This window comes from Meles meles, chromosome 7, assembly GCF_922984935.1.
Source record: "Meles meles chromosome 7, mMelMel3.1 paternal haplotype, whole genome shotgun sequence".
Lineage (NCBI taxonomy): Eukaryota > Metazoa > Chordata > Mammalia > Carnivora > Mustelidae > Meles > Meles meles.
The window spans coordinates 12,267,381-12,293,904 of NC_060072.1; the positions used below are offsets into that span (position 1 = coordinate 12,267,381).

At 45.9% G+C, this 26,524-nt stretch overlaps 1 protein-coding gene across 5 annotated transcripts in view; it reads right to left on the bottom strand.

Annotated features, from left to right (window-relative positions):
• The window catches only part of HMGXB4 (HMG-box containing 4), a 31,543-nt gene extending 12,110 nt beyond the window's left edge, over positions 1-19,433 (bottom strand). The window contains exons 1-5 of one of the 5 annotated variants that reach the window (XM_046013505.1): positions 19,369-19,433; positions 14,651-14,749; positions 13,878-13,996; positions 13,528-13,606; positions 11,807-12,762 (exon numbers count right to left, since the gene is read on the bottom strand). In XM_046013505.1, the coding sequence (XP_045869461.1) occupies positions 11,807-12,762; positions 13,528-13,606; positions 13,878-13,996; positions 14,651-14,681 (1,185 nt within the window). In that variant the 5' untranslated portion in view covers positions 14,682-14,749; positions 19,369-19,433. Of the gene's footprint in view, positions 1-11,806; positions 12,763-13,305; positions 13,421-13,527; positions 13,607-13,847; positions 13,997-14,650; positions 14,750-19,368 lie in introns of all 5 variants that reach the window. The other 4 variants (XM_046013504.1, XM_046013507.1, XM_046013506.1 and 1 more) reach the window with 4 other exon arrangements.
• Between the last annotated feature and the right edge of the window lie 7,091 nt (positions 19,434-26,524).

Consider the following 26,524-nt stretch of genomic DNA (forward strand, 5'->3'; position numbering starts at 1 on the left):
AGTGTCACAAAAATAGAACAGGGTTAAGACTTCATTAGAACACAGGTCAAGTAACCCTGAATCCACGGTTACAAAACAGAGAAGACTGTGGTGGCTATTTGATGATTACTTGTAAAGACATTCGTTCTTCCTACACGCAATCCCATGTTACATGTTTCTTTGAGAACTACGTGCTGAGAAAACCTTGATCCAGTCCTGGGCTATTTTTGTCTTTGAAAAGAAGAACCATATAATTTCCCTTTACTTTGGGACCAGAAGGCCAAGAGCCAAATCTATGTTCCTTTTGTTCCTTTGGTTTTGATTTCTAGTCTTCTACTAAGTTTCCTGATCTTGCTTTTCGTGTTACTTGTAGTTTATCATTATTTTATTACTCACATTCTTGTGGTGCAATGTGAGAAGTAAATAATAACTGAAGACAATTCTTTGGTAGTCAGTGGAAGATGAATCCCTCTCGTTTCAACAAACTGCTTTGTGTATGAAACATGCTTATTCTTCCCTGTATCACGACACCTCCACAAACAGGGAGGGAAGAGTGACAGGATTTAGCAAGGTAATATAGCAAAATGGAAAGAGCCCAGGCTTTGGATGCCCCCATGACCATACTATTTATTAGCAACACAAAGTGCTTCATCCCTGAGCTTTAGTTTCCCTGTAAGTGAAACACGGATAATACCATTTGAGGAAGAGGTGGGAATTAATCAAATAGTATCTGGCACTTCGGTGGGTACTTGGTAACATTATTACAGTATTATTTCTCTCACAGACAGAATTCCAAGATGGCTCCCAGGATTTCCACCTGCTGGTATACACGCCCTGTACAATGAATGCCTTCCTGGTGAGTGTGGGCAGGACTGGTGAATACGGTGGGATATCACTCCCATGATTGTTGTTATATGGCAAAAGGGACTTTGCAGACAGAGTTAAGGTCCCTAGTGAGTTCACCATTTAAAAAAAAAAAAACTTATTTATTTATTTGAGAGTGAGCACGCATGCGACAGGGAGAGAGAGAGATCTTAAGCAGACTCCGCACTGAGTGCTGAGCCTGAATGCGGGGCTCCATCTAATGACCCTGAGATCATGACCCGAGCCAAAAATCAAGAGTTGGATGCTTAAGCGATTGAGCCACCCAGGCGCCCCACGTCCCTAGGGAGTTGAATGTGAGTTAATCAAAAGGGAGAGCATCCTGGGTAAGCCTGACTTATCCTGGTAAGTCAGAAGAGCCCTTGAAAGAGAACAGACACAACAGTAGACACCCTCCTGCTGGACTTGAACTTGAGGAAAACAGTTGCCGTGAGTTCTGCAGCTGCACGGAACTGAATGCCGCTGACAGCCTAAAGAGGACAGGACGTCTCATCTCAGAAGAGAACCCCTGCTCTGGCCAGAACCAAGCAGAAAACCCAGATGAACGCTGTCCAGACTTCTGATCCATAGAACTGTGAGATAATAGTGGATGCTGTTTTGCACTACCAAATTTGTGGTAATTGGCTAGGCTACAATGGAAAACTACTATCAGTTCTTTTCTATTCCCTCTGCATTTTTCAAATAGAAGTTGTAGCAACCAAAAAGCCAATACAAGCCTTTTTAGAAAAAAAACCAAAACAAAACAAAAAAAAAAACAACTTAAGTAAGGAATGTTGGTGAAGGATAATAAGGTAAAATCATTTGACCTCAACCCGATAAAGAGAACAGCAACAAGGTCTTTACTTTAACCATTTCATCTAAACAATGAAGGTCTTATTTCTGGTGTTCTGGTAAAGCCAGTCCTGTTTTAAGATGCGACAGAAGTAAGTTCTGGGTGGCGCATCTTTGTTATTAACCTGGGAGCAGCTGCATAACCACAAATGGTCTAAGGCTCAGTTCCTTCAAATCCCCCTTTATTGGACCCCAGATACAATGGAACGGTGCTGCACAGAGGGGAGTTCATGTAAGTTCTATATTTGGCCATCTGCATGCGTGAGAGATGGACTGATTAGTCTGGGTGATTCCATGAACCTACTTCTTGAAGCTAGTGTGACAAAGAGCATGAATCTGCTTTCCCTAGATAGTTCCTATCCGTCTCTCTTAGTGTGTGCAACTCACTACTCAAGTGTGATTCTGATATCTGTAGCTAACAACCAAAAAGTAATAATTATGGCTCCTGAACCTATGCCAATGATTCCACCTGGTGCTGGGAAGAAACCAGCTGCACTGGGCTGGCATTTCTGTTGGACTCGGAGTCTGTCAGCCTTAGCTGTGAAGCTGGCCTTTCTAGGGGATTTTCAGGGAAACCTGGACTACTTAAAATTCTCACCTTGTGTGCTGACTTTGCAAAATGCAACTCCCCTCTGTGGACCGAAAGTCTGGAATTCAAACTGAAGAGTCTAACTTTCTCGAGGGCACAGAGATTGTTCTAAATGTAGTTTAGTAGTTAGAAATATACAAACCATGGATGATTTCTATGCATACAAAACATTTCTACATGATTCCAAAGACAAGGCCAGGAATTCCACTCTAGACTTTCCAGTGCAAGGAAACACACAGTACTGCAAGTGAATCACACTGGTTACATCTGGAATAACAGGACTCCCCTTAATACAGTGGTAATATTCCAAAAATTTGGGTACTTTATCATATACTTTATTATTAGTAGCAAACAACTGCCAACAAATCCACTTACTAAGTGTGACTCACAATGTTGTAATTGTGCAGCCAGAAGCTCCTTTTAAGTGTTTGATGACATATACCACAATATCAAGACCTTTCAAAGAGTAACTTTTTAAATTGTTAAAAGCATATTGTAAAGCAGTCATGATTAAGTCTTGGGAAATAGAACTCTTAGACAATCTGATGAAAATCCCTCTTCAAGCCCACCCAAAACTCTAGTCTAAGAGTTTTTGAAGGATAAAACATCTGGGGCCTAAGGCAAAACATAACTTAATCTTAAATCTTAAAAATAAAATCCTAAAAATAAACCTTGGTTCGAGGCACCTGGGTGGCTGGCTCAGTTGGTTAAGACTCTTGGTTTCAGCTCAGGTTATGATCTCAGGGTCGTGCTATCGGGCCCTGTGTCAGGTTCCATGCTCAAGTCTACTCAAGATATTCTCTCTCCCCCTCCCCCTCTCTGCCCCCCTCAACCTTGCACCCATGTGCAGGAGCTGTCTCCTGCTCTAAAATGAATGAATGAATGAATGAATGAAACCTTAAAACAAAAACAAAAACAAGGGGTTCCTGGGTGGCTCAGTTCATTAAGCACCCAACTCTCGATTTCAGCTCAGGTCATGATCTCAGGGTCATAAGACTGAGCCATGCATAGGGCTCCACACTGGGCGTGGAGCCTGCTTAAGATTCTCTCTTCCTCCCCCTCTGCCCCCACTCCCAGGCAATACATAAAATAAACACAAAACAAAACAAACCACCAAAAAATTGGCTTTCTTCTGCTGATGCCAAGAACCCAACTGCCTCATTGATAGTAATACTATGTAAGAGGCCATATAAAAGCATTGCCTGGAAAAATTGACTTAAATCCTACAACAACCCTATGAGGTAAATTCCATTAGTACTGCCATTTTATTTTTTTAATTTTAAAATTTTTTAAAGTAATCTTTCCGCCCAACATGGGGCTCAAACTCATAACCCTGAGATAAAGTACTGTATGCTCTACCACCTGAGCCAGTCAGGCGCCCCATTTTGTCACTTTAAAGATGAGGGACCTGAGCTCCAGGGTCCAACAGGTAGGAGAGGCACAGCTAGCATGTGAGCGCAGGCAGTCTGGCTTCAGAGCCTGTACTTGTAACCATGATGTTCTTCTCAACCAATCTGACTGAGATCCCTAAATCTGATCTGGCTAAAAGAACAGGTGCCAGAGAAGCAAGGTTTTCACACCAAAGTTTTTATCTGAACCATTCTGAATGGAAATCTTTCTAAAATATATTCTATATGTCTGTCATGTCTCATAACACACCACTGTGTTTAATTTAAACAACCTTTCCGTATAGTGGAAAGAGCATGGATTGTGCAATCACAAAGACCTGGGTTCAAATTCCTGTTCTGCCCCTGAAACAGGAGGGTGCCCTGGGCATGTTATTTCACTTCTTCGAGCTTATTTCTGTGAAATGGAGATGATACTGTCTTCACCTCACCGGGTTCCTATGAAAATTCACTGATATACCACAGATAAAACACTTAGTGCAATGCTTAAAACATATTACAAATCATAGATATAGCTGTTCTCGTCATAATGTACTAATTATGACTCAGCTCCGCCACCCTTTCCCAGAAGGCAGGCCTGCAGCAATTCTTCCTGCCTCTCCATGCTTATTCGAACCTTCTGCCGGCATACCTGTCACGCGGACTTCCTGTCGTTCTCTGAACATCCTCTGCCTTCTGGTATCTCAGCACCTTCACACACACCTTTCATTCCTCAAATGAAATATCTCCTCCTCGCTTCTACCCGATAGTTTCTGTTTGGCACTAAGATTCGGTTCAGATGATATGGCCCGCCTGAGGATACCTTCCCTGACAGCCCAGGCTTCCCTTGTACTCCCTTGGCACTCCGCACAGGCCTACATGGAGGCTCGACTCACTGACATACTTGCCGACGTCTCTTCTTAACACCCAGAGCTTCCTTTGAGTTGAAAGGATGCTGGCTGGCAAGACAACTTACTCATCGTTAATCCACAGCACCTGGCCAGAGCCTGACACAACTTAAGTGCATTAGCAATAGGCACTAGACGGATAACAAAGTCTCAGAACTGTGTGTGTGAATCCACAGGCTGGGTGCTAGTTCGCCCTTCTACAATGAACAGAACAGGGGCAGGGAGGTCATGTGACTCATCTCTGGCCAGAGTTCCTTTCCCCAGCACCCAGGAAGCGCTCTTCAGAGCTGCAGGAAACTTGGTTTTGCTCCTTGCATACCCTGTTTTCTTTCTAGATCTTCACGGTTGTCCAAAGAGGTGAGATAACTGCACAGTAGGCGTCCTACGAGGTCGATGTTATATTATAAAACAAGACAAAACAAAAACAAAACCGTAAGAGCACAGTCTCCTTGCTTGGTCTAATATGCAAAATGACCAGATGAGAAAAAAGCTTTAAAAAGATGTTCTCAAGCACACTTTATGCTTTGGAAGCCCTTGGGATAAAAAACGAAATTGTAACCACGGCTCTTTACGGGGCTGGGCCCTGTGCGGAGCATGTTCCGTGTAACTGTTGTTCATCTATACAGCTGTGTTGTACAAGGGAGCCGTGAGCAAGCACCACCGAAGGACAAAGCCGGTAAGCAACAGACCAGAACAAGGACCAAGTCGGCGGTACTCGAGCCCAAATGTCTACACTTCCTCATACTCGGCCTCTTTGACTTAGAAACAATGTCCGTATGTCCCGGTGGGACAGATCTCAGACACTGGCACACAGCGTCCGTTTCCTTTAACCTAGAACCTACTTTTAGCTTTGACGAAGACACCCAGCCCCGGACGAGCATCTCTCGAAGTTTTAGAAGGCCATGGAGTAAGCTGAAAGACTGGGCACGGGGTTAAAGACGCCTCAATTAAAATTCCAGCTCCGTATCTTTTCTTCTCAGCTTCTTCCTCTGTCAAATGGGGCCATGATACCTATCAGTGAAGACTGGCAAGATGCCAAATGCCGAGGCTGTTGTGCACCTTGACACACACACTAGATGGGAGCTCCTGACTTTTACCATTCGTTGCTGTTGTCACTCACCTAGGGTTTTACCAGAGGGAGAATGTGTGTAATGGCACGACAAGTCTAGCTACAGCTGAGACTTCAGGGTATCACTTGATCCACAACAATGTCTGAGTGTGCCAAACACCAGGCCACTTGGCTGGCCTCAGCTTGCTTAGAGGAAACATGCACATTCTGGAAACATACAGATAACCAGAGGCATGCCTCTGAAGTGGCAACATCACAGATACTATTTTGAGTGGCTGTGAATGGGCTTTTATTGCTTTAGTAAAACCCAAAGAAAGGTATCTTTGCAATGTTACTGGATCCTGTTCCTCCACTACAAAGACTTCCACTCCATGGGGATGACCTCGAAGGGGACATCATCAAGGTATTACCAGATGATTGCTCCCCTCCTTCCCAGAAAGCAGAATTCGAAACAAACCAACACACGGGCAAACAAATAAGACCACAAAAATCACCCCCCACGCCCCCTGCCGACAATACTCAGCATGGAGAGTGTTATGTTTCCCCGGAGACAGAGCCCAGTCCCCTCGTCTGTTTCAAGATTCTCCAGTGAGAGTTCCACCCCTGCTGCCTTCGCTTCTCACCCCTGCATGGACTCTCGGCCAGGCTGGCTCCCGTTCTCCCTGCTGCGCTGGAGCTCCTCAGCCTCTCTGCCGGAGTCCAGTCTGTTCTCGAACAGTCTGCTCCCTCACTTCTGTGACACGGGCTGCTCTCTGCTTTCTCCTCCCACATCACTGCTCCCCCTTCCTTCTCAGGTGCCCCATGCTGCGCGCTCTACGGGATTCTGCTCTGGGCTCTCCTCCCTCTTCCCTGCTCACGGGTTTCATTCAGTGCACAGGAACACTCCAGCTCTCACCCCAGTTTCAACTGCTCCGCTGATTTCCAGGTCTCGCATTTCCATGGCTCTCTGGAACGTCTCTCGCGATGACTGTAACAATTAACTTTTACTGAATGTTCATGAATGTGCAAAGCCAGAGTCCCCGAACTCAGCTGGGTGCCCATGTGGGTTTTCATGCCGTACTGTGGCTTTTTACCATAGCCATCCCACAAGACCAGCTTTGAGAAGATGCGGCATTATTGAAAGGAATGGAACATGGTAAGATATTGCAACCACGAACTATCTCAAGCTAGTAGTTCCTGAGGTTACCTGACCGACGATGCCGCACACTGCTGTTTCTCTTGAAAATTTAGTATATTTAAAACATCCAGTGGTGCCGCTGTGAGTTGGCTGTGGCCGCAAAGGGCCTTGGCACACATTAGGGCCCTGGCTCTAACAAGCCTAGCAGGTAGGTCTGTTGTCATCCACGCCTTCTAGATGGAGAAATTACACAACTTGCCCAACAGCAAGGAGTTTGTAAGTGGCACAGCCAGGATTTGCACCCAAGTGGCATGGCTCCCCAGCCCACACTCTTTTTTTTTTTTTTTTAAAGATTTTTTATTTTTATTTAACAGACAGAGATCACAAGTAGGCAGAGAGGCAGGCAGAGAGAGAGGAGGAAGCAGGCTCCCCGCTGAGCAGAGAGCCCCCCACACTCTTAACTTCAGATACGCTGAATCTCCTGACACTCACATCTTAAAATCTACCCTGACTTATCTTCTCCGAAACCAGCCATCTTTCTTGTCTAATTTTTTTCTTTAAAGGTTTTATTTATTTATTTGACAGACAGCGGGAGAGTGAACACAAGCAGGGGAAGCGGGAGAGGGAGAAGCAGGCTTCCTGCTGAGCAGGCAGTCCAGTGCGGGGCTCGATCCCTGGGTCCTGAGATCATGACCTGAGCCACCCAGGTGCCCCCCTTGCTTGTCTATTTTGGTTCCAGTCCCGGTCATAGGACCCAAAGTAAAAAGGGCACACAGAGGCTTTAAGCGTTCCTACCAATTGGCTTTCCCATCTCTGCTCGCTATAATTGGAGGAATGCTATTCCTGAAACCTTCCTTCCTATCTCCAGGTAGACTTTTAGATAGCTCTTTTCTACTGAAACAAAACCAAGAGAAGGATTTTTTTTTTTTTTTTTAAACTCCACAGGATGGGGCACCTAGGTGGCTGAGTTAGTTAAACGTTCAATTTTTGATTTTGGCTCAGGTCATGACTTTGGGGTCATGAGACTATGCCCCCTGCTGGAGCCTGCTTGAGATTCTCTCTCTTGCTCTGCACCAGACCCCCACTCCTGTTTGTGCATATGCATGTGTGTTTTCTCTCTAAAAAACCCCAAAAGCCAAAAAACAAACTCCACAGGAAATTTTTATGCACAGGTCAGGATTTAAAAAGCATGCTATATGTTCCATAAATACTTGTTGGATGAATAAATGATTATATTCCGAGTATGACTACCTCAGGTTCGAACAGTTATGATCAAATACTGATTCCTAATAAAATTTTTGCTATACACAAAAATACCTTTTTTTTTTTTTTTCACTAGCGCTTGCTAGCCACACGTGTGAATTATAAATAGGTCCTACACTGGAGGAGATTATTATTTTATTTTCCAAGGCACCTAGGTTCAAAACCTTAAGAGCCATTTTCATACTCATTAATGCTTCTGTGTTCCCAGACTTAAGCCCTATAGCCAGCTCTTGTCAGTTTTGCCTTCAGAATCTCTCCTAAATCTGTCTCCTCAGCTGTCTCTATCAGGCTTTTACAGTACCTGAAGCGTCAGGCTATAATAACCTCCTGGATGGTCTGTTACAATCTTTCCCCAGTCTCCTCCATCCGCTGCAGTGCTATCATTTTATTCCTAAATGATCACTGAGAGCATATCTAAGTCCTGCTCATAAGCCCCGAGTGCCTGCTGCCAAATCCTGAATTCAGGACTCTTTGCAGTTTGCTCTTGACCTACCTTTTCAATACTGAAGTCTGCATCCATACATTCATTCATTTGACATCTACCACAAAATGTCGACCAAGGACAGAGAAGTGTTGAAGGTAAGAGTAAGGTGACTAAAACAGTCCCTCAAGAGCTTAGTCTTTAAGAGGGGAAATGGAATATGCACCCAAAAAGCTCCAACGTAAGGGACAGTAAGTGCAGTGACTTCCCAGAGGAAAGTGTACGGGGAGTCAGAAGGTAATTCTGACTGGAGGGTCAGGATATCTTGGAAGAGGCGGCATGTGATTAGGTCTTGAAGGCCAGGCAGAGCTTCAACAGATCAAAGAGAACCAAGATCACTACAAAAATACAAGCACAGGAAGAGCCGTAAGAGTGTAAGGGCCAAGTTTGGTTTCCACACAGCGCGTGTAATGCAGACTAAGAGGCAGAGCCGAGAAGGGAGGTTTAGTGCTAAATCCCAGACAATTATGAATGCTTGACCAAAGGTTCAGACTTTGGTATTCATTCATTCAGCAAGTATTTATGGAGTAAGAACAACAGGTCAGACTGCGGGTTCAGGGCTGGGGATGAAGTGGAGAGCATGACAGACACGATTCTGGCCCTTCCAGAGCTCACGTTCTAACGTGAAGGAGATAAAGATCCATTAAAGATGCTGAACCAGGGGTGCCTGGGTGGCTCAGTGGGTTAAAGCCTCTGCCTTCGGCTCAGGTCATGATCCCAGGGTCCTGGGATCAAGCCCCGCATCAGGCTCTCTGCTCAGCGGGAACCTGCTTCCTCCTCTCTCTCTCTGCCTGCCTCTCTGCCTACTGGCGGTCTCTGTCAAATAAATAAATAAATAATCTTAAAAAAAAAAAAAGATGCTGAACCAGAGGACTGTCCACATTAAAGTTGTACTTCAGAATATTCTGGCATCCATGTGTACTAATTACGTTGGGGAAGAAACAGGAAGGAGACCATTTATTACACTAAGTACAAGGAGAGATGAGGCCCAAGATGGGGCAGTGGTAAGAGGACATAAAGGCGTGGAAGTTATGAAGGAGAAAGCGTATCAGACTCAATGCTTGAGCGGACGTAGTCAGAGGAGAGGGAAAGCAGGGAAGAGGGAGATGGAAAAATGAGCTCTAAGACGGGAAAAAAATCAGAACAGTGAGGACTGACTGGGAAGGGGTATGAGAATGCTATTTCTGATGATGGTGAAGTCTATGTCCTGACAGGTTTGGTCACACAGGTAAGCGCAATTGTCAGAACTCACCCAACGGTATACTACACGTGTATACATGTGAACACAAGTAAATTCCACACCCCCCCCAAAAAAAACAAGCCCTGAAAACAAATACTGCACTTAAGTTAATGACATGCAACCTGAAGGTTTTGTTTTTTTTGGGGGAGGGGGGAGTGTATGATAGCTATAATTTCCTTCAAAATACATTATAAAAGATGGATTGACGGACAGACAGATGTGTGATAAAGCAAATAGCAAATGGTATCTACAGAATCTCATTGGGTGGCATATGGTTCCCACTGTACGATTTCAAAGCTTTTTGTTTGAAAAATTTTATAATGAAGTATTGAGAAAAATTATTCTCAACATACAATTTTGAGTCTGGGTTGACTGGAAGGACACCGGGGACACAGAAGCAGATGGTGCAGGAGATGGAGGTTTGGGAGGCTGGATGATGAGCTAATCAGAGGTCTGGGGAACCCACGGCATCCAGGTGGAAGTATTTATCAGGGAGTTAGAAACGCAGGACTAGAGTTCACTTGTCCTGCTGTGCGACCACCTACACATCTTTCTGCCTTCTTGTATTCCCTTCCACTGAAATCCGGTTTCTTTGGCAAGCTTTCTCTGACCACCCTGCCCTCCGGCATTCAGCACTGTAAGATTAGTTTATGGCATTATTCATGTATTACTAGACTGGGAGTTCTCAGGATAAACAGACAGAATCTTACACAGACTATGCATGATCATGAAGCCATTTTCAAATAAACAAATGCGTAACACCTGACCCAGTATCCGACTATCTAGTTCTTTACGCTCACACTCATTCTTGGCTCAGAAGGTACAGTTTCGTTTTCAATTTCTGAGAAATACATACTTAAAAGGCACTCTTCGGGGTGCCCAGGTGGCTCAGTCAGTTAAGCGTCTGCCTCTTGGTTTTGACTCAGGTCAGGATCTCAGGGTCGTTGACATCGAGCCCCTCGTCAGTCAGACGGAGCACAGAGCCTGCTTAGACTTTCTTTCTCCTCCTACCTCTACCCCTGACCCTGTGTGTGCACAGGCACACACATGTGTGCCCTCTCTCAAATATACAAATCTTAAAAAAAAAAAGGTACTCTTTGCAGTGGAAAACACAACTTGCACCTCAATGACAGACCAAAGTGAAACTGCCATTCCCAAATTCTTAATACACTTGACTTTCTCCTTAGTAGCTCCTCTTTCAGACTTTATCTGACATTTTATTTTGCAGAACTCTAAAAAAGGGAAGAAAATGGTTGTCCTTAGGTGGTGAAACTAACCTTTCTGACCTTTCTCCTTCCACGACTCTGAATTTCTAAGTTTCTATAAAATTAATATACTACTTTGATAACGGGGGGGAGCTTATTTTTTTACAGAAAACCTTTAATGACATGGTCACCAGTCCCTAAAGTACAGCTGCTAGATTTCTCGAGTTGCAGCAAAGAAGTTAAACCAAGGTGGCTGGTGTCTCCTTCTTATCGCCCCAGCAATCAGCGTGCTCCCTGAGGTCAGGAGCTGCGTCCTGCTCAGCTCTGCACCTCTCTCCACCCACTGCAGCACTGGGCCCAGCAAACAGTAAGCACTCACATAGTGAAAGAGCACGCATTTGACACCTGGAAGAATACCAGTAAGTGGCCCATGGAGGTTAGTGCAAAGTCACTAGCTTATCCCATGAGCTTGGTCATTATTTTCCTCATTTTGAAGATGTGTTTCTCAGAATGAACTCAGAGAATACCTCTTCGTCTCTCTCATTTGCCCCAGGCGGACAGCGCTGCTCAGTGAAAGAAACCAAGCTTGGCTCCTTCTGTGAATTCCAAGTTCAACGGTATCCCTAAACTTATGCTCAGCACGATGGGAGAACAACCCTATCAAGAAAACCCAGGAAAAATTAAGGTTGCTCCTGTCTTTGCACCAGAGAGACTCGGCCACTGGCCGTATTTTACATCTCATGTCATCCCGTCAGATTGGCCTCGCCACGCTCCCCGCCGTTCACCTCAGCTGCCTAATTCCAAGTCCGTTTACTACTATCATCTCTTAACCACCACAACTTAAAAAAATGGTTTACCTTTTCTCCTCTGTCTCTTTCTCTGTCTTTTTCCTCTTTTTTCTTTTTTTTCTCCCCATGCCCGTCTGTGTGGAGGCTGGGCAGTGGCTGGGGAGGGGCAGTGGCGCCAGGGTGGGGGACGCCGGGAGGAGGGCCGGGTGCCACTGCGACCTCTCCCACGGTGGCAGCTGCAAGGCCTGAACTTCTCTTGGACTTGGAGTGCCGCCTCTCTTTATGCTTCTCCTTGTCCTTCTTCTTTTTGCTCTTCTTGGACTTCTTTTTCTTCTTGATTTCCCGGTAAGAGTCGTCGATGACTAACTCCCCAGCCTCTAGCTCCCCACCAGAGGACGAGTCCGATTCTACTAGAATAGGTTCCAGTCCTGAAAGATCAAGGTTAGCACTGTGGGATTCTGGGAACTGGGAGCCATCCGCCCCACAGCCTTCGGGACCAGGAGAGGAACGCGGGTCTGAGGAGGACTTGTGCTTCTTCCGGGCTGTTTTCAGAAAGCTCTGTAACTCGTGTCCTAGGAGTAAAGCACCTTGCTCATCCCGAGCTGATTTTTTAGAGGATTTCTTCACAGTCGCTTGTTGAGAGGGGTACTGAAAAGGCTCCTCATCAACTGAGCTGCTTCCCTTCTCCTTTGGTGAGAGAATCAGTTTCATCTTCAAGCCATCGGGCTCTCGAAGGGTCAGTGTCTCTGTGTTCACATAGAGCGGTTTCATTTTTTTTGATTTGTGGGAACCACCATCCTCCAGGGACAGCTCCCCACTGCTTCCACTTACTTTCTTCCTGTGGTGTTCCTTTTTACTCTCTGAATGACTTGAAGAACTAGAGGATTTCTCCCCCGTCTTTTTGGAGGGCTTGGAGCCTGTTGCCAGCGGGGAAGTGATGGCTTTCAACAGGTCCATGGCTGTATCGGCAGACTGCGGGCTGGACTTTTTCTTTTTCTTCTGTGACGACTCCAAAGACGAAAGGTCTGGAAATAATCAAAGAGAGTAATGTCCATACAACAAACCAACTTCCACCAAGTTTCCTCTCTCACCAAAAAAACTCAACTAACAAGAGGAAGAGGCTAAGAGAAATGATTTGAGGGGAGGCCCTTCCACTGATTCCTGATGACGCCCATGTCCTTCTTGGCTCAGTAGATGTTGCCTGACCCTGGACACAGTTCTTGCCACTGAGTTCGCTTCACTGAGTCTTCACAGCAGCCAGAGAGGGGAGACCCAGAAGAATGGACTAAGCTGCGGGATTACGAGCAGTTACAATTTAGGTTACACTGCAGACAGAGTGTCATTTGCTTCCACGTTCAGGACAAGCCCGTTCTAGTAAAGGGTTAGTCTCATCAGCTGTGCGCCTAAGAGAGCTAAGAAAAACTGGTCTTCTGAGTGGATATGCACTGGACTGAGAAGTAACCAACAGGTGCAGGCCAGAGGGCCCAGGACTACATATGGCAAAAGGGAAGCTAGGTAACAATGGGCAGAAGATAAGTGGATGATTGGGGGGAGAAGGAACCTGGTACCTGGTGTATCACAAATGAAGACTGTTCTTCTATGCTGAATCCTCCAAAATACCAGCCCTCCACCTCTCTCCTCCTTCACACTGGTTTATCGGCACTCAGAACAAGAACCACTGTCCTGTTAAATAGGCCACTGAGTCAGCAACATCTGGATCCCTTTCCCCTACCCCGACTCCAAGAACCAGTGATGTGCTCATCCCACCTGCTGCCCCTTCCCCTCCTTACCTCCATAGTAGTAATCATCAGAGGAGTGCTTCCTCTTCTTCTTGTGCGTGTCCGTCCCCAAGAAATAAAGCTCACTATCCTGGAATTGAAGAGGAAGAAGAATTGACCACTGAGTAAGATGATGAGGCAACAGCAGTTTGGAACCAATTTTGTTCTTTTTCTGACTTTGGAAAACAAAGTAAAACACAGAAAAAATTAAAAGGAGACAGCGAATGATGTTTCTCTTTTAAAGTTTTAAAAACACACTTCTTTCTTCAAGTACTAGGAAACGGGATGTGAGATGGTTAAAAACTCTCCTAACTCCTATGTTTAGAATTTACCTTTAACTTCTTCTTGGAAGAATTTCTGACCTGAGCAGCGATTTCTTCCTCTTCCCTTAAAAAATCTTTGTAAGAACGTTTCTTTTCTCGTTGGCTTCGGCCAGCGGCTAGTCCCGTGTCCTCAGAGCTGTGATCACCATCAAAGCAATCTGAAAGCAAGATTCGTTTGGGAAAGGAAAGGAGAAAGGCAATTAAGTGACAACCAGATTACCATGTATGTAATGCAACAGTCCCTCCATTTCCAAGTTAAAATCACATCTCAACAAGTCCACTGGAATACAGGGCTAGGATCCAGGGGGACAAGAGTATTTCTTGATGACCTGGCTGCAAATATAAGAACCAAACCTGAAGAAACAATGCTTCCACGCTATGCAAAGGCCCAGTATGCATCCTCAGACATGGTTTCTTAGTTGTGATTTGGCAGGTGGACACAGACTTGCAGAGGTAAGGCTGAAAAGAATAAGGATTCACGTGCTGTGCTGTTCTGTGGGAGTCCAAAATGTGATTCCTATCCCCAGACTCCTGCACACTGGAGCTGGCAAGGACCATGAGTGCTGCAGGGGATCGCCCCAATGGACTACAGAGACTTATATTTCAGACTCTCAGGTTGGAACCCTGTTCTGGTTTTTGCTTCCATGGGCCCAGTCTGGGGGATGATGTGGAGGCTGAGTGTCAGAATACTGCTCTGGACCATCACTTGGGAGTCCAGGCTGTGGTGGCCAGTCCTGGTCTCTATGTCCATGGGCTGCAAGGACTGAAGAGGAAACCCCCTTTGGAATGCTGCTCAGATTAAGGGGTCATACCTTCTTTCTTCACGGAGTCATCATAAGCCATGGCGGTCCTGCAGGGCCTTTGTGAATGTGTCACTGTGTCCAGGCTCCTTCCGGTCTACAGGACCAGGTCTGAGAAACAAAGAAGGAAAACCCTCCTGTAATGCGAAATCACTGTGGAGAAGCAACCTTCCAGATGGAAATGCGTAGTGATCCAAGGGCAGCAAGATATATGGGAGTGTCTTGTCACCTCCTCATTCTGTTTGCAAATATATTGGGGTTGAAACTGCAGGAAGTAGTACTGGGCTTAATTTGATTTGATTTATGAGTTAGAGTTATGATTTGGTGAAGTATATAGAATACCTCCCATGTGATAAAAAAATACCTCAAAATTAATGAGAATTCCTGAAATGCCAACAGGACTGACAACAGTGAGATGGTAAATACTGACATTAAGTCAGAGGGACAGGTTCAATCATGGTGACAAAAATGCACAGATAAAGCAGGATGCAGAGGAAGACAGATTACAGCAAACATTCCAGACCATAACGTCCTACCATGTGGATCCGTGACAGGCTAAAATCTATTGTATTACAGTGTAAACTGTAATACATCATACATCATAGGGATAGTAAGTGATGATAACATCATAGGGATAGTAAAGACATTTAGAGTGTAATTTTTTGGTATGCATTTTGTTGGCCTATATGAATTTGCTTAAAACCGTAGACATGTAAAAGCAAGGACACTTGTTAAATTAGTTGGCCACATGACAGCTTTCAAGGCTGTCAGGCCTTTTTCAAAGGCCAGGTGAAAATAAGAATTGTCATTTGTCCATTGGTGGTGAAATTTTTATGATTATTAAGGTTTTCATTGATTTGAAGAATTCATGTAATTTAAGTGTTTTAAATATTATTTTGAATTTGTTAAAAAAATTTTTTTTAGACATTTAAGTTTATATGTCAGTTTGACTTTGACAATGACAAGCCACAGACTTGTCACAGCCATAGAGTACACAGACTGTACTCTAAGGTAAAGTTCTTCAGCTACTTTAAGGACAATGTCACAAATCCTATAGGAACTCTTTATAGGAAATTTAAGAATGACATTCTAAATATATTGAAAATGTTTTCATCCGGTTAGTGAAATGCTTACAAGGTGATCGGATTGCTTATTTATTTTCATTTTATTTTACTTTCATCACTATATGGGGAATCTAGAAATGCTGAAGGGCTCTTTAGTGAAACATTGCCAGTCCCTTCATGTGGGTATGGTTAATACTGAAATATGTAACTCTTGTGAAAGAAAATCTGATTAACAAGGGAAACTCTCCTAAGAGTTACATTTAAAATAAATGAAAGGAAAAAAGATTTAATTGCACAGGTCAGATAAAATACAGTGCGCAGACATGCCTAAGTTGAACAAACAAAGAGAAAAAGCAATTACCAAGAATGATTTACAAGGAACGTTAAGAAAAGTAACATAAAAAAGCCATTTCTCCACTTCCCTGAGAAGGAGAAGGAAGAATAGACTTGGTCAAAGCTAAGAGAATCTAGAGTGAAGCAAAGAAACCAAAGGGATTGAATTATTTTAGTGATAAACCAGAGAACTGCCTGCTCTGAGGGCTTTTCATAGGAAATGAAGGGGATTTAAGGTCAGAGCTCATGTAGAAATACAAGGCAACGTACATCATGTAGCCGGTTTTTCATGCCGCAGCATCCTCAACGTTCTCAAACAGAAATTACTGCCCTCCCTTTTCCACACAAGTGGTGCTGACTCCAAAAGTGGTGAAGGAAGGGGGAATGTCATAGGGAATCATGCACATTCATTTGAAAATCTTATGCCCTCTCACTGGCACAATACACTGACTTTATTAGAAAAACATATATAGGTCCCATTAGTTTTCATAGGCTGGTAATGCCAAGAAATGCTACAACTTGAGACCTGAAGTTAAATGTTTTCATGCCAAGTAAATTTTGGCTACGAATGTTTGGTAAGGAAATAATCTTAAACATTCAATGTCATAAATATGGCCATCAATCTGTCGTCAACAACAAGAAAATGCACTTCTAAATGAAGCAAAGGCAGGCCCTGAGACTTACAGGTCAGCCTTCTTTTTAGTAACATCAAAACTAATATAAAGCAGAGTCGAACAATCTAACAGTCAGAGCAGGAATAAGCATCTCCGAAGACAGTATGAGAAAGAAAACCATGATGTGACCTCTGAGCCACAAAAAAAAAAAATGTTCATGGTCTCTTAACTGACTGCTCTGAAAAACCAGCAGTGGATTTAAAAAGTTGTGAAAAGGAACAGGAAATCAGGAGTTGATCTTCAGAGGCACAGGCAACGCAAACACGTGCTGATGTGAGCATTATGTATTGGAATTATGCCTGCTGCTGTTGAAATTGTCATTTAAACACTGAAAAGCGTTTTAGAAATTGCAGGATTAAATTACCTGTAGAGAAAAAAATGAGCGGGACCTGAAGGCAAGGCTGGTTCCCTAAAGAACTGGAACAGTCAAGAATTTAAAGAACTGAAATTGAATGTAATGGACTATGCCACTCGCAGCTTGGGCAGGCTGATGGACCTTGAGTTTTTAGGTTCTTTAAAATCAAGATATTATTGCGGCTCAGGGGTTAGTTTTGGTTGCTGACTCATAAAGGAAAGATGAAACCAGATAAAGAAGCCTCAAGCAATAGTTTGGAAGAAAGGCAGAGTTAGGACAACATTTATATTGGATCAAATGACCCCCTGATATTCTTTCCAGGTCTTGAATATTATCCATGGTAAATTCAGAGTTTAGGGTTAGGCAGTGCATTGTGGGATTAACGGAAGTAAGAAACATTAGGTTTGATTTTCACATTAGAAAGCAGAGGCCATAATTACATTAAATGTTGGCAAAAGTAAAACAGGTATTAAAACCCATTCTCCTGAATTCCATCATTTTGGAGTGTATAGAATTCAATGTTGTCAACTTCAAGAGGCAGGGATAGTTTTACGATTATGTTCCTCTTAGTGTGCTAAGAAATGACAACATAGTGAAAATCCATTATTTAATGTTGGGTATGGAGGCCAGAAACATGCCATCACAAAAAACGTGTACTCATGTGATGTGCAAATTGTTGAATGGCTCTTCTGGGACTCTTCTTCAGGATCTGAAAAAGGGGAGGCGGAGCTGCTGTTCCACGTGTAGAGAAGCATTTTGTTCAGGCACAGCTTTCGGGATTACCAACGTGATGAATGAAAACACAAAAATCATTGGGTATAGTACTTTCTTATCTTGCAGATCCAAATGATAATTATTGGGGGGAAAAAAGAGTTCAGAAGGTGATTTGTTTGAGGTAATCTGAGCCCAGCAATCGATAACAAGTTTCTTCATTCCGGAATGTCAATGAGTGTTGAAAAAGAGGGAACATATTAAGCCCCTGATCTGAGCAGTAAGCAAAATCCTGAATTCCGGGTCTAGTCCACGAATGAGAGCCTTGTTTCAAGAGTCGGGGTTCTCTCTTCCACCACTCCCTCCACGAACTCCCATTGCCTGGCCACGTAGGAAAAGGAAGGAAGGTGCACATCCAGCTGCTGCCAGTTTCCAAATTGTTGCCGTTACTGTTTACTTCTGGGAGAGCGCAGGTGCTGTCTTGTCATTTTTGTAGAGATCTCCTCCAATCTCAGAACACCGCGACTCCGAATTCCTGCCCCTCCCTTCTCCAGGAACCTACCTATGCAGCACTCACAGCCCCTGCCAGCTCTGGAAACGGCGGAGATCCCGACAGCCTGGGACGGGGATTGAATCCTATCACTGCAAGGCAGCTAAGCGGAACCACGACCACCGCACAGATCGGCTGACAACACACATTTCCAAAAAACCCACCAATACAAATTTTGACAAGCTTTTTCCAATCAACAGGCTTTCCTTTGAGTTTTTTTTTTTTATTTGTTCTGCTATAAGGGAATATAATCAACCACCTGCTTAACCGGCAAAGAGAGGGGAGATGGTGCTCCTCTAATGAATAAAATAAAGTAAATCTACAAGTAATAGCTGTGGGGGGAAACGGGCCTGTACGGAGATCGCACTACGAAGGCACGTTCCAACTGGGCCGCCAGCAAAAAGGACACACAACGCCGGGTTATTTATACAGAGAGCCCCCAGGACCACCACTTGTGCGGTCCTCACGCAAACCAATGGGATTCTCCCGGCCGTTTTGCAGCAACAGCTAGTTCAACAAAGCTCTGTGAAGAGGAAAAGAAGAAAGCTCCTTGCATCCTCTCCAGCTAGCCCAGGGCCCTGCCCTCCCGCCGCACCGACCCCGTGGCCCTTTCGCCTTGACAGCCCGGGGACCCCGCACCTCGGTCCCGAGCCGCACCGCGGTCCCGACCTGGTCCCCGCGTCCCGGGCGGCCTCCCCGCGCCCCCGAGGGCGGAGACGGCCCCGGCAGGGGGAGGGGCGGCCCATGCCCGCAGGCCCCCGGGGCGGCCGCACGCCCCCTCCCGGCCCCGCAGCTTTCCCGCCTTCCCCATTTGAACAGCTCCCGCCCGCCTTCCTTCGGCGGCCCGCTCCAGCCCCTTCCCGGGGGCGGACTGCGGCCGCTACTCCAGTCCCCGGCTCGGCCTCTGGGCTAGGCCGCACCGGGCCTGAAGCGCCCCAGCGGCGGTGTCGCGGGCCCAAGCGGCGGGTGGAGGCGGGGCGGGGCCGCTGCCGCCTCGGGGAGGGGGCCCAGGCCGGCCTCGTGGGGGCTCCGCTCGCCGCTACCTTCACTCGGCTCGCCCGGATCCCGCCTCAGCGCCGCCGACCGCCGCCATCTTGGAGAAGGAGAGAAAAGCGCGAGCGGCCAGGGAGCCTCAGTCGAGCCCAGAGCGCAGACTCCGGCTAGGGAAGGGGAATCCCGCTCCTGACCGAGTGCCGAGCGCATCGAAAGAAGCGCGGCGCTGGCTGAGCCAGGGAACCCGAGTTGACTGAGAATTTTCGGTGGGGCCAGGCTTGGGCTGGAAGCTTTCTGAACATTATATCGTTTAATCCTCACGGCATCCCTGTGAGGTAGGTTTGGTCGCATTTTGCAGATGAGAAACAGGCTCAGAGAGGTTAAGTGACTTGCCCAACCGCACACAGGTAGTCTTCTGATTCTTAATGAACACTCTTTCCACAAGACTGTGCGGTTTCCTTCGGGATATTTTTGTACGTAAAGGCTCTCTCTGCGAAACCTAGATCATGCAGATTAATAGCAGCGGTGCTTTTATGTTTGGGTGGCTGGCATATTTCGGATGAGGTAGAAGGACATATTTTTCTAACAACGCATCATAAAATAACTTGCACGGCGAATCCTCTGCATTTCTCTTCACAAACTATTTGCATTTAACAGTTGGAAACGGTCTTCAGGCGAATGAAGAGATGCCACACACAGGAGAAAGAGGGGTTTTTGTGACCGCCTCTGGAAATTACTGTGTGAAGATCCTGGTTCTCTATGAAGACAAACTCCTTATTCTAGAGCAGTTCAGTTTTCTTTGGCTACTTTGTAAGGTAGTGAGATCCCCATTGCCAAAGGAATTCAAGAAAAGGCTAGTGCCTTAGTTATTGGAGAATGGAGAGGTTGGAGATCTAGATTGGTTCCTGGCATTATGAACCCCATGAAACTGCAAAATTAGGGGTTTGTGCACTTGGGTGTTTTTCTGGGGTTTAGAGCCTATCAAAGATTAGGAATCCCTGTCTTAGAAGGTTTTCCAGTCCAGAATTGGATGGGTGCTCGAAGGGGATGTAGTAATGCTGCTCACTTTGCAGATTTAGAAATGGAGACGGAGAGAAGCAGATGATTTGACTCAGAACACACTGCTAGTTAGTGATCGGATAAGGATTAAAAGCCAGATTATAGGACTCTTGGTTCAGTGCTCTTTTCACCACGTGAAACTTTCTCTCCCTCTGCGCTGGGTAGAACATTGGATTCTGTTTAGTCATGGCTTTTCAGTTGTGAGATGCTGAGATGTTCAAAGAAACATTCAGAGCTGCTGAATTTATTCCCAAAAGGTAACTGCGAATAGTAAATAAAGGTCCCATCCCACTCACTGGAAAGATAGTCAATAAGTTTCACCAAAACATATGGGATTGCTCTTCTGGGACACCTTGCCTGACATTAGGCTTCCCTCTGAGGTACTGAAGAACCATAAGGATGTATTTTGCCCCCTGTTCTTCAGTATCGGTCAAGATGTTTTTAGTTGGGAGTGATGTAATCCCGATTCAAAAATAACACATCAGCAAAGGACAATCTATTGGCTGACATTACTGAAATGTCCAGTACCTGGGGGCATGGCTGGGTCCAGGGAGGGACTCAAGTCTCTTAACAAAGGTGCTTTCCTTTGAGTTGGCTTTATTCTCAGGTTCCAGGTGATGATTCTGCCTCTGGGTTTGGCCATCCTGCCAACTACCTGTGTCCCTGGACAGGAAGTTTCTTTTACCCGTTTGTTTTGGGAGACTCTCATGGCCTGAATTGCACCCTCAATCAGTATGAACAAAGGTGTGGGGCATGCTGATGAGCTAAATCAGGTCGCAGGCTCACCCCCCAAAGCAGGATGAACTCAAGAAAAGTCAGAGGTTATTGTCAGATGGGGAAAGGAGTGCTAGGTAGGGAAGTACAATAGGTGTCCACTCAGCTCTATCAGTAGTGGGGACCTGCCTGCCTCAGCGTCCCGTTTGTCCAGTCCCTTCTTTTACCCTACCTGAAGGTGGGCATATCAAGTTATTGCCCATCTTAACCTCCTGAAGACCTGAAGTGCATCACTCCTCAGTCCGTTGCCTTCCTCGAGTCTTGTATCACTGTGTGCACGTTCATTCATTTAACAAATACCGATTGGAAGCATGGCCCGGGTCAGGCACTGTCCTGGGTGTTCAGAAGAGAACAATGAACAAAACAGAGAGTCTTTGACCCCCCCAGGCCCCCTCCGCCTGGAGCTTACATTCTAATTAGGGTGGGGGGCAGGAAATAAATAAATAGGGACCATGTTAGGTGGTGATCAAAGGTAGAGGTAAAAATGCCAGGTAGGGTAAAGGGATACCCCGAGGGAGTGGAGGCAGGGATTGTTATTAAAACGTGATCCTCTGATGAGGTGCCCGCTGGGGACTGGAGGCTGAGGCTGGTGGCTCAGTCAGGAGTCAGCTGACCTGCTAGTGGTGAGGGCTGGGAGGCCGAAGCTTCTGGAATGGATGCAAAGCCTTCCTCTGAGCCTTGATGGACTCAGCCTCTCGACTAAGTATCCTGCCATGGTTCTTTTGTTTCTGCAACTTGCAAAGGGAGAAAGGAGGATGGCTTGGTAGCCCGAGGTGGGGAGGGGCCTGGTCATGGGGGGCTTTGTGAGTAAGAGCACCTTGTCCCGTGAGGACATGAGGATGGCATCTGAGACGTGTGAAGTTCAGGTGCTCCCTGGGGGCTGGGGCTGTTCTATGACTGGCTGGACCCCAGTAAGCTGCCCAGCGCCTGGTGGAAGCACATGGCCTTCAAGTTGTGCTTTGTTGGGATGTTTTCTTCTTTGGATTGTTTTCCTGTGCTTAGCCCTCTCCAGTTGTGTTTGGAGAAGCTTTGTTGTGCCAGGCCCGATGGATATGCACAGGACAGGGCCCTTTTGGCTGAGTGATGGGACCTAATTAAAACTACCTTAAGCAACAAGAAGTTGATGGCTCATGTGAAAAAGCATAAAGAGCCAGAGAGAAGCTGGTTGTCCTGGCCTCCAGGTCTAGGGATTCAGATCCTTCCCTCCCAGCTCTGTTCTCTCAAGTTGGCCATCCTCATGGGCCTGGAGTCACGGCTGCGGGTGGCCCAGGCTTCTGTGCTTCCAGTCTCCTGACCAGAGAGGGAAGAGGGCTTCCCCACACCTGCTCCGTGGGAAGGAATCGTAGGGAAGAACGATTGGCTGGCTTGGGGTCACGTGGTCATTCTGTGTTGCGCTGGACTGTTCTTGGCTGAAACCCGTTAAATTGGAAAAGGGTGAGAGTTGCTCCACGAAAGGCCAGAGGAATCTCTTCCGGGACGACAAATAGTAAAACCTCTGTGATGAGGCAATGATGCTCAGTTCCTGCTTTTGAGCAGCTCCGTTCTTGTGTGTCCTTGATTCAGCCCCTCCCTAGATCCCTGCCCCAGCCACACTGACCTCCGGGTTTCCCAAGCAGGCAGTGCCCTATTGTGCATCCATGCCATAGTGCACACATGTCGTTGTGTGTGCGGTGTCCCTCCACTCCACTGCTTTTGCCAGCTCGGCATCTAGAAAGCTCCTATGTATTCTTCAAGACGTAGCTTGAATGCCCTCTCTCCAATCAGGCTCTGTGTTCCCACACACCTGATTACATGCAGCTCCCCCCTGCACTGCAGTCATCCTTTGACACACATCCTTTCCCTGTGCCTCAAGGATACCGTCTTTGTCCCTCCAGCCACATGGTAGATACTCACTGAGTCCTTTTGATTAGCTGTTGTTGAGTGAAGAGTGGGGCAGACCATTGTTCCGGGTACGAACAGGGCGATGGAGATGAAAGCTGCTTGGGAGAGTGACAGAAGCTGCGGCAGCGATGGGTTTGGTTTGCTCACTGCCTCGCTGGTCTTCTGCAGCAGATGTCAGTGTCCAGACCTCAGAAATGGCCATGGCTCTCCAGCCTGGTAATCATAACCAGCAGCTTGAGCTTTCCCCTGGCTGGATCAGGCGGTCCGCTGCCCCTTCATGCTTTACTGCGTGAGCCAGGGATCCCCCCCCCCCCACCCAGACCCTTGCTGTGAGCTGGCTGGGGGCTTCCCTGTCCTCTGGAGCCCAGAGGAGCTCCCTAGTCCCTAGGCTCCAAGAAAGAGGAAGCCCTTGAGCTGGTCCATGTCTGTAGAGTATGGTTGGTGGGATAGGGTGGGAAGGCATTCCTGGTGGAAGAAACTGGGCAAAAGGAGGCAGGGAGGCTCAGGGCCGCATCACATCCTCAGGATGACAAGCAGTGGGGTCAGCAGTGGGCGTGCTGGGGGAGGGTAGGTCCACACAGAGAGTTCGGAATTAGTCTGGAAGGGCTGGGGCCAGCACCCGCCCTCTCCTCCCCACCTGGCTGTCTTCCGCCACTGCAATTTCTAGCTGATGGTGGTGACCCTCTGTTTCTTCCCTTCCCCCCCACCCCTGCAGGAAAATAATTTTAAACTTATAAGTTCAAAGTGCAAATATTCCTGTACCCACCTCCCAGATTAAACAAATATTAATGTTATATATGTGCATATATATAATTTTAAAAATATTTATTTGAGAGAGAGAACACAAGAGAGCAGGGGGAGGGAGAAGCAGACTCCCTGCTGAGCAGAGATTCCCACCGTGGTGGGGCTTGATCCCAGGATCCTGAGATCATGACCTGAGCAGAAGGCAGAGATGCTTAATGAACTGAGCCACCCAGGTTCCCCTAGTCTACTTATATTGGCTTGTTTTAAAATTTTATTTGATTTAAAAAATTTTTAGGAAAGAAAACATGAATACAGTTTGTGTCGCATCTCTGTCTCCAGTACCAATAACTTATTCCCTTTCCTCTCTTCTCAGAGGAATTAAGATTGGAGCATGCCCTTCCTGTCCGTGCTCTGATCACGTATATGAGAGGTGAGAGTAGCCTAATTAATGGTTCAGGGCATTAATTCAGGAGCCAGACTTACTGGGTTAAAGTCTAACCCCATTGTTTTCTAGCGGTGTGAACTTGAGAAAGTTCTAGATATCTCTGGGCCCTTATGTCTATCTTCTCAAAATTGAAATAAGGAAAACGAAACCCTTACACATTAGTGCCTGATTCCTGGAAGGGGCTGTATGTATTAGTTACTATTATGCACAAATAACATATGGTGTTATGTTGGCTCGCACTGTACCGTCATTGTTTCACAAAGCTAGGTAAGTGGTATAGAACCATTTGGTAGCAATTTGTGTTTTTCATTCAATGTATCACGTTTCGGAGACTTTGCTTCTAGCCAAATTAGAATAACAAGGACCAGATTTCTCTTGCTGCCTGAAACAATCAACAAAAATATCCAGACGAAATATAGGAGGTAAGGGTTTTCAGACCTTGAATATCAGGCAGCACAGGACAGCGATCCCTGGGATGTGGGAAACAGACAAAGTGAGCCCTGTGATTGCATTGGTTTACTGCCTAAATTGTCCAGACCTCAGCGTAGGGAAGGGAAGTATAACATCAGGTAAGCCTGATGGTCTCCCCGAGTTGCAGAGATGGAGCTGGGAGTTTGGAGAGGTCAGGGTGCCTGGGATTCTCAGGCAGAGTAGGAGTGAGGGGAGCCCTGCCCAGAGAGAGCTTTTGGGCACTATAGGGAGACCCCCTAGAGTCTTCTGCTGAGCACCAATCAGTGCATTTGTGTGAGGAAATTATCTAAAGCCAGGGAAATAACTCAAAAGGATTAGAGAGAGGATTCCTTTAGATCATGGAGGACTGGGAATAGTTCAGGTTCTCATCAGCCAGAACAGAAAAACCTTGTAATTCATGGGAGTCTTGCAGAACACTCAGTTTTGGGGGAAAGGTAGTCCAGAATAAAAGGCTGCTTTGATCCTACCTAGCAAAACTTAGAAACAAACCTGGGGAGGATCAGACTGTTTCCAAGTAACTTAATTGTATCACAGAACAAACCCCGGGACTATCTATAGGAATACAAAATACCCATTGCATGCTACACTAAAATTCACAATCTCCTGCAGTCAATAAACATCACCAGGCAAGCAAACAAGCAATAAACTATGACCCATAACGAGGAGAAAAATCAATCAATATAAACAGACCCGTAAAAGACACAAATGATAGAATTAGTAGACAAGGACATTAAAACAGTAATTATAACTATATTCCATATGTTCAAGAGGAGAGAACAAAGATTAAGCATGCTAAGCAGAGACATGGAAGGTATAAAAGGGATTCAGGAAGTCCCCCGGGTCTGGGCAGATCCTCCCACTAAGTACGACTAAAATCCCCCAAAACAGGGGCGCCTGAGTGGCTCAATCTGTTGGGTGTCTGCCTTTGGCTCAGGTCATGATCTTGGGATCCTGAGAGCAAGCCCTGGATTCAGACTCTTTGCTCAGTGAGGCGTCTGCTTCTCCCTCTGCCCTTCCCCCTGCTCATGCTCTCTCTGTTTCTCTCTCAAATGAGTGAATAAAATCTTACAAAACAACAAAAAACAAGTTAAGCAGACACTGAAACGTGGGGAGAAGAGTGTAGATTTCAGGGCCCAAACACTGTGTCCTTCCTTTATCTTATACAAAAATCAACTCAAAATACATTAAAGACTTAACTGGAAGGCTTGAAAGTATAAAACTGCTAGAGGAAAGAAAATACAGGGGGAGAGCTCCTTGACATTGGTCTTGGCAAGGATTTGGGGAAGAAGGACACTAAAAGCAAAGGCAACAAACGCAAAAATAAACAAGTAGGACTCCAAACTAAAGAGTTTCTGCACAGTAGAACAGAGTCAACGAAATGGAAAGGTACCCTATGGAATGGGAGAAAATAACTGGAAATCATACACACACACAAACACACACACATATTTGGGGGGGGGGAAGGGGCAGAGGATGAGGGAAAAAGAGAATCTTAAATAGTTTCTACACCCAGCGTGGAGCCTGTTACGGGGTCCAGGCTCACAACCGTGAGATCATGACTTGTGCTGAAATCAAGTGTCCGACACTTAACTGACTGAACCACCCAGGCACCCCTGCAAATTATATACTGGGTAGGGGTTCAAAGTTCAAAATATATAAAAATGCATGCAAGTCAGTAGCATAAGAACAGATAACCCAATTAAAAAAATGGGCAAATGTCGCATGTTTTTCTCATTTAGTGCTCTGAATATACTATCATATGATCTCCCTGATACGAGGACATGGAGAAGCAACGTGGGGGGTTAGGGGGATAGGAGAAGAATAAATGAAAC